Raw genomic sequence first — 8,839 nt, forward strand, 5'->3', positions numbered from 1 at the left:
ACTCCATCAATATGACAACCAATCCTTTCATTGCTAAGTGCAACAATCAGGTCGTTGACATAAAGGTTAAAAAGCGTATGATGATGATGATGATGATGTATCGAATCACTCACTTCGTTAGCTCCCTGGTGGTCAGTGGTCCGGTCAAACCGGACCGCGATCTGGACCGGTTCAATTGCGCTCTTCGCTCAGCTGTTAAATGTTAAAAGCAATGTTAATTACAAATTAGAAAACACACTAAAATCGACCAATTTCTTGCACTGGATAGATAGAATAATGATTCATCTTCATTGGGGGATTGGGGGGGGGATTAAATAATGTTTTTTTTCCAACTAAAAAAAATCTCCCATTTTTTTTTTATTTTATCGATTCATCAAAATCAGATAACCCGATCGAAGGTGTTGAGGTAACGTACACAAAAATGCAATCGAATTAGGAATCAATTCATTTTTCAAGTCGATTGAACAAAAAATATTAAAAAACAACATTACATAACAACATCTAAAGCAGTTGTGTTATAAAATTGCTGCAACAACAAGCTCTTGTAAACAAACAACATCGAGTTTCTATTCATACCAATTATATAAATGTCACTTCGGAACGGCTCAACCATTTTGAAGTGAGTTGTACTACTTTTCATAACAGGTAATAAATATATTTTATTTTCGTATGTGTCGATTCGTCCTTTTTACCGTACAAAGAAACAATCAAACAGACAGTTTTACCCAAAGATTGTTTAATTTTAAAACTGAGATTAGATTTAAAAAAAGCAAGCAACAATAACTTAATTTAATATAAAGTTTATTATCTAATATATAAAATTCTCGTGTCACAGTTTTCGTTGCCATACTCCTCCGTAACGGCTTGACCGATTTTGATGAAATTTTTTGTGCTTATCCGCTTATCTATGAGAATCGGCCAACATCTATTTTTCATACCCCTAAATGATAAGAGTAAGGCAGAACAGCGTTTGCCGGGTGCAGCTAGTAATATATAGTTTTAAAAATCCATCAATATAATATTAAATTTCGAAGCCATACGATACAATATCGAAAGCATAGGACATTATAACATATATGTTAGTGCGTTAAGGACGACTTTCCAATACCATTCCATCTATATAATCTATCTCTTAGTTTCGTACAGAATGAAAAGGATAGCACTACCTACATCTGTAGGGATTTTAAAAACTCTGTATGTCCGTTACGGTTTCGCGGCTAAACCACTACACCGATTTAGATGAAATTTCGAATGAAAATAGTAATAGAGTCATATACAGGGTAGACCTTGCTTTTTTCAAACATTACTCCTTATTTGGAATAGGGAATTAAAGTTTTACCCGTGGTTTTACGTGCATGTATGTATTCGTTTATTTACTTTGTTTGTCTATCTGTAACTAAGTTTTACCCGCGGCTTCGCACGCGTTAAACTCCGAGTGGTTTAATAGATGTTATCATACATAATATAAACCTTCCTCTTGAATCACTCTATCTATTAAAAAAGACCCATCAAAATCCGTTGTATAGTTTTAAGCATACAAAGGGACATAGGGACAGTAAGAGAAAGCGACTTTGTTTTATACTATGTAGTGATTTCTTTAATACGTAACAATAAAAAATAACTTTTTAACCAATATGTAGAATCCAGTAGTCTTTTAGACCGCCTTATCACTCGCCGGTAAACTCTACCAGGCAACCGGGGCAAACGGTAACCAGTTTATCACACTAATATTAGCAATGTGAAAGTTTGTTTGTTTGTTTGGATTTTTTTTTTTTTTTTTATGTCACAGTCGGCAATGGAGCTGGTGGGTCGCCTGATGGTAAGCGCTACCACCGCCCATGAACATTTGGAGAGGCGTAAGGTCGATTACAGACCTTACGCCTCTACGAATGGATTGCCGACTTTAAATTGGGAGGGATTAAGAAAGGATTGGTGAGAGGAATAAAGGAAAGGGAAGGAAAAGGATATGGGCCTTGGATTGGATGTTTGTGCGTCAATCACGATACAACTACTGAACGGATTTTGATGAAATTTGGTATACAGTCAGGGTATGAGCTGACTTTGCTGATAGGATACCACGATTAAATCCTCCCTTGGGATAAAACAAGAATCTCGATATCCGAGCGAAGCCGGGACTAGTGTCTAGTTAAATATATTTCTGGAATGGTAATTGAAAAATCGTCGCAAATCAATGCAATAATAAAAAAAAAAATACAACTTGTCTGTAATTCTCTAGTTTTGGTGACGACGTGCGTCGCATACGACTTTTGCATCGCATAGCCGAATCTGTGACGTAATTACAGAATGAATGAACGAACGAATGAATAATTTATAATTCAACCTGTGTCATATCATTTAAAAATCATTTGTACAATAATGGAAATCGATTTAAAAATTCTCTTCTCAGAAACAACTAATTAAAACTATAACAATAAGCAATACAAAATGTGTCATACAATTTTTATACATTTAACATTACAATATACCTGCAATACGGTGCAAAATCGCTTGCACCAAACCCTCCTCTTCGCTTGCATCCTCTAATTGAGTGCGTGCAAAAATCAACCTTATTGTCAACGAGACTTAATCTTAATCAAAATAAATAAGTGTCGTGTGTATTTAATTATAAACTTTATCATCATAGAAATAGAATTCAATTTCCAGTGCGCATGTGTATAGTGATACAGATTAAAAAAATCATATTCTACGTATGATTGTCATAACATATATGACAAAAAATTAACAGCACTGAAACTACTGTGACAAAACGATAATAAATATAATAAAAAAAACCGTTTTAAAACCCGTTTTAAATACATTACCTCCAGCCACACGTGGATTGGCTTTCTTCCTCGGCCTCTCTCTACTGAACGCCGAACCGCTTTGCAGCGCTTCCATTAAACTGAAAAATATAATATTAATATATTAATAGTAACCAAGGAGGAACGCATGGACGATGGGATAGTTAGGGGGCAATAAAGGACACGAAAAGGAGAATATGAGATACACGAAAAAAACATCTATTGATTGCATTAACGGAGCACTCTCATAAAAGTCATAATGTTAGAAAGTGAAAAATTTAGATTTTTTTTTTGTACTAATGAAATATGCCAACCTAAGAAAATTTTACACTTTTTTACCTTAGGAGTTTTGCATCTACACGGATTTAAAAGAATTTATTAACAAACTGAGATTTTTTTTCGAGGCAGGATTCGAACCCGCGTCCTTTCACCAAACCGCAGCAACGCCCAGCCTCTCGGCCACCCGCGATCCCGCCTCAGCGTTCGAATCTCTCCCACTGTTTCCCTTTCATGTGCCCAAGGGACATGGCAATTGACTAGAAAAAATGAAATTTATCAAATGCACGCGCACCTGTCCATGACGCCCTCCTGCGCGTGCTCGATGTCCACGAACTGCTTGTATCTGTGCTGGCGGTCCCTCCTCTCCCTCTCCGCGGCGGCCCGCGTCTCCCTCGCCCTCCTCGCCCGCTCCTCCGCCTCGCGCACGGTCACGTTCTCCTGGTACGCCGCCTGGGTGAGCGCAAACGTGAACTTGAATATCAGTATTATATACGCAATATTATGAAGAAAAAAACTTTTGTTAGGTTTTTTTTGGTATATATGTAACGTTTTTTCTTCAAAAATTCTTTCACCATTAGAAAGTCGGAACTTCGCTGAGTGACCACCATTAGAGAGTCGGGGCGAACGGGTAGTCTCATATAAATGAAGAATTATTGAAAAAAATTGGACTGTAATGTAAATTTAAAGCGGACAAATAGCATAAAATCGATTAAGTGCGACTGGGCCCCGCAAAAAACACAATTTGATGACAGAATCTACTAAATTATCGCTATTATACAGAGTATACGAAAGAAAATTATTCAATCCTCCAAATCGAGTCTTTATCAGTCGGTTATATACAAACATACAGATGAAGCTAATTAGAGCGTATTAAAATTTGTCAAAAAATCTACTCTCTAGGTCTTATCCACAAAAAAACCCCCAAAGAACACCCAACCTCACCCTAAACGAAACACCAAACTTTATAAACATCCGCGAAAACCATTTCATTTAATTTCAAAACTCTACAATACAAAAAAATTACTTTAAGCACACAAAACCTCACCCCCCCCGAGTCCTAAAATGTAAAAAAATCCCAAAAAATCCAAAAAAATCCAAAAAAATCCCAAAAAATCCCAAAAAAAAAATCCCAAAAAATCCAAAAAGCTCACCGCAAACGAGTCCTTGAACGTCTTCAGATCGGCGAAGAACTCCTCGAGCGTGTACTTGCGCGCGTCGAACACGTAGTACTCGGCCAGCTCGCCGTACAGCGCGTCCATCTTGCGGTACATCGAGTGCAGCAGGTCGCACTGCTCGCGCGCCTCCACCGCGAAGCTCTGTGCCCCGGGCCCGCGTTCAGGGAACCGATTGGATACGTCGTGTATAGTATGGAATAGCTAGCTGCCCCCCGCGGTTTCACCCGCGTAATTATTGGGCACTAAGTAATACTAGCCTTTATCGAGAATTACCTAGCTCACTATTATTTTTTTCAATATGGGTTTAGTAGTTTTTGCTACATGCTTACAATCAAATCTCACACATATATATTACAAGCTGCGCCCCGCGGTTTCACCCGCATAAGTCCGTATCCCGTAGGAATATCGGGATAAAAAGTTGCCTATATGTTATTCCAGTTGTCCAGCTGTCTACGTACCAAATCGGTTGCATTGCAATCGGTTCAAAAATTTAATTGTTATAAATGCGCTAAATTTATGCTGCCATTAAATTTATTTACTCTTTTTTATGCCTTAAACGGACAACTGAGCTGGTCGTTCGCCTGATGGTAAACGATTACACCTACCATGAACATTATCCTACCCAGGATTTTTTCAGAACTTCTATCCCTAAGAGAACTTTCATCCCCATCCCCATCCCCGCACGGAATTCTTTGAAAAGGATACGCTCATACACTCGTAGAACCTATCCTCGGGGCACTGCGGCACTCTCGAGTTGTTCAGGTCCGTCTCCAGGGACCGTATGTCGTTCTCCATTTTCTTCAGCGACTTCTGCAGACTCTCCATGGAAACACGAGCCGCTCTGTTTGGTGAGGGAATGGAAAGATTTAAATCTTATATCTTTAAACGAGCAATTCTTGTATATATATATATCTATATATATAATTGGAATCTCGGAATCGGCTCCAACGATTTTCATGAAATTTAGTATATTAGAGGGTTTCGGGGGCGATAAATCGATCTAGATAGGAAACTTTTTTAGAAAATGTCATATTCGTGTTTTATCGAATTAAACTTACTTTTTTAACAAATAGGAGGCGTTTGAGTAGTCCCAATTTATTATGACTCTTCCTGACATCTATTGGCGAATAATAATACTATTTTTTGGCGAATAATTAAAGTTAAAACAAAAAAAAAACCCGAGCAAAGCTCGGTCATCCAGATACTTATATATATACTAGCTGCACCCGGAAAACGCTGTTCTGCCTTATGCTTATGATTTAGGGGTATGAAAAATAGATGTTGGCCGATTCTCATAGATAAGCGGATAAGCACAAAAAATTTCATCTAAATCGGTCAAGCCGTTTCGGAGGAGTATGGCAACGAAAACTGTGACACGAGAATTTTATATGTTACATTTTTTTTTTCAAAAAGATCGAAGACCTGACCTGAGACCTGAATTACTGACGTAATTACGGGCGGTCTCGGATCGGCCGAAATTTGAATGATACAAGCCGGTACACAGGCAGGTTTTAAAACTAAAATATTATCATCAACAACAAAATCGGTTCGCCCGGTCGAAAGTTATGAGGTGACGAACACAAACAAATAGTCCATACTCGTATAACTAAAATAAATAATAACTAAGTCAGTTTAATATAGTAATATAATGTGAAATTTTGGAAAAAATATCGTTTCAGAGTCGAGAAAAACCTCAATATCTGTATAAAAATTATTCAATTACTAGCTGTGACCCGCGGCGTCACTCGCGTGGTACCCGGGTACAAAGTAGCCTATGTGCTAATCCAGACTATAATCTTTTTATCAAATTTCATACAGATACTATAAGCTGTTTTCGTCTGAAAGAGTAACAAACCTCTACTCTCACTATATACTATTATAAATATTATAAATACGAAAGTAACTCTGTATGTCTGTTACGCTTTCACACCTAAACCACTCTACCGATTTTGTTGAAATTTGAATATGTGAATATAGAACTGAACTTAGGAAAGGACATAGGATACTTTTTATCGCGAAAAAAAAAGGGGTAGAAGGGGTTGAAATTAGGGGATAAATTATTTTACGGAAGTTCCCAATTGTCAAACATAAAATCATGTAAGATTCTTTCAAGCTTACACCACTTAACCCATTTTGACAAATAGTCTAGACCTTAGGGAAAGACTATAGGCCACTCCTTACCATGTCGCGCTATATAACCGAATTCCCTAAAAAAGGAAAGCTAGTAATGTATAAAGTGGTTATGAGTTATTTTATTTTAGTACCAGTTTCACCCGCGTAAGTCCGTATCCCGTAGGAATATCGGGATAAAAACTGGCCTATACGTTATTCCAGTTTAGAAATTAAAAACTTTTTAACGGATTTTAAACGTTAAAAATCCGTTAGAAAGTTTTTAATTTCTAAATGTATAATAATACACGCGTAAAATCAAACACAAGAAAATACTATGTTATTCCAGTTGTCCAGCTGTCTACGTACCAAATTTCACTGCAATAGGTTCATCAGTTTCCGCGTAATTAACGGCCAAACATCCAAACAAGTAAGATAATATCAGCACTGAATGTACCTGTCTATGTGTGGCATCTCTTCAGCGAAACTGAGTACATCAGGGAACTTGCTCTCTATCGTGTCCACCAAATAATGGAGTAGCGTCTGTTTGTTTTCCAGATCTTTCGTTGATGTTAGCTGAAAGACAAATGGACATGAATATAATATTATATTTAGAAATTAAAAACTTTTTAACGGATTTTAACACGTCACGGGGAGACTGTAAAGTGACCGCGCTCGCTGTAAAGTGTTCGAAACGTCGGGTTAATAATATAATGAATAAATCGCGTTTAAAATCCGTTAAAAAGTTTTTAATTTCTAATAAATGTATAATACACGCGTAAAATCAAACACAAGAATATACCATAACATTATAGTCAACTAGCTTTCGCCGGCGGCTTCGCACGCGTTAAATTCGGCCCAGTTAAATAGATGTTATTATACATATTACACATTTTGAATCACTCTGTCTATTAAGAGAAAACCCCGTATTAAAATTCGTTGTGTAGTTTTAAAGATCCAAGCGCACATACATACAGACGCGCAAAAATTGGAAATTGAACTTTAAATTTTTTTTTATACATAAAATTATATCTATGATTTTTTCATGTCACAGTCGGCAATGGAGCTGGTGGGTCGCCTGATGGTAAGCGCTACCACCGCCCATATACTGCGAGAGGCGTAAGGTCCATTGCAGACCTTACCTTGTCTCTACAAATGGATTGCCGACTTCAAATTGGGAAGGGATTAAGAAATTACTGATTAGAGGAATAAAGCACAGGACTGGGCAATTAAGGAAAACAATCTGGATATAAAGCAATGTTCTGTCCATCTCAGGCCAACCTTGGTCAAGAAGCTGATCTCGAATCCGTAAGCGCCCGCGTTGTTCGAGCCCGTGTTCATGTAATTGCCCAGGAGCAGCAGCAGCTCGAGTATTTTCGCGAACTTTCCACTCGCCTTCACCTCTTCGCACGCCGCCGTGCCGGAGACGATGTCCTGTAAACGTACATATATTTCATGTGGACTGTGAGATAACATCTTTATATAGATTACTAGCTGCACCCGGCAAACGCTGTTCTGCCTTACTCTTATCGTTTAGTGGTATGAAAAATAGATGTTAGCCGATTCTCAGACCTACCCAATATGCTTACCAAATTTCAGAGGAATCGGTCAAGCCGTTTCGGAGGTGTATAGAGACTAACATTGTGACACGAGAATTTTATATATAAGATACAGATGAAACAGTAAAAAAAATATATTAATTTATAATATTACTATTATAGTAATAAAACTAATAATATTATTACTATTATTAATTTCGTTTAACCCCCCGGTATGAAGCTGTCATCATACGATAGCAACGTGCGGAAAACTTACCAATATTAATATTGATCCTACTAATATTATAAATGCGAAAGTTTGTAAGGATGTGTGTGCGTTTGTTGCTCTTTCACGCAAAAACTACTGAACCGATTGTAATGAAATTTGGTACGTAGACAGCTTGACTATTGGAATAACATATAGGCAACTTTTTATCCCGGTATTCCTACGGGATACGGACTTACGCGGGTGAAACCGCGGGGCGCAGCTAGTGATATATAAAAATCCAGTGACATGATATATGTTCCCAATGAACGCTTCACCGACTCAACCAATTTTGATGTAATTTGGCATTTTATGCGTAATTTGTTCCAACTTAATATATAGGATAGTTTTTATTTCTATAACTTATCCCAATAATTTATAGTCTTAATATTTTTAGTTATTACTCAGCCACAGCAACGCGTGGCCGGGTATGCTACTTATTGATATAAATCTAGAGTCTGTTTGTTTAAACGCGCCGATCCCAGGAACGAACGGACGAATTTCAGAAACTCTTTCACCGCCAGTATCACGTACGTAACGTGATACCTGAATGCTAAAAGCTACATACGCTTGTTCCCAATAAACACAGAACACATTGTGGGAGTCGAGCACGCTTCGGCACGAATTGGGCCAGCTCGCACCGGGGAAGTACCACACCCCCACAGAAAGCCG

The 8,839-nt window shown here is 37.8% G+C and overlaps 1 protein-coding gene across 1 annotated transcript in view; it reads right to left on the bottom strand.

The window, feature by feature from the left end:
- Positions 1-8,839, bottom strand: part of LOC119838091 (protein diaphanous) — a 37,949-nt gene that overhangs the window by 1,882 nt on the left and 27,228 nt on the right. Inside the window, exons 19-25 of the mRNA XM_038363902.1 lie at positions 7,646-7,826; positions 6,822-6,940; positions 4,961-5,096; positions 4,232-4,396; positions 3,373-3,530; positions 2,823-2,902; positions 114-192 (exon numbers count right to left, since the gene is read on the bottom strand). Of these exons, the coding sequence (XP_038219830.1) occupies positions 114-192; positions 2,823-2,902; positions 3,373-3,530; positions 4,232-4,396; positions 4,961-5,096; positions 6,822-6,940; positions 7,646-7,826 (918 nt within the window). The remainder of the gene's footprint in view (positions 1-113; positions 193-2,822; positions 2,903-3,372; positions 3,531-4,231; positions 4,397-4,960; positions 5,097-6,821; positions 6,941-7,645; positions 7,827-8,839) is intronic.

Source organism: Zerene cesonia, unplaced genomic scaffold (genome assembly GCF_012273895.1).
Source record: "Zerene cesonia ecotype Mississippi unplaced genomic scaffold, Zerene_cesonia_1.1 Zces_u001, whole genome shotgun sequence".
In the NCBI taxonomy this organism is placed as follows: domain Eukaryota; kingdom Metazoa; phylum Arthropoda; class Insecta; order Lepidoptera; family Pieridae; genus Zerene; species Zerene cesonia.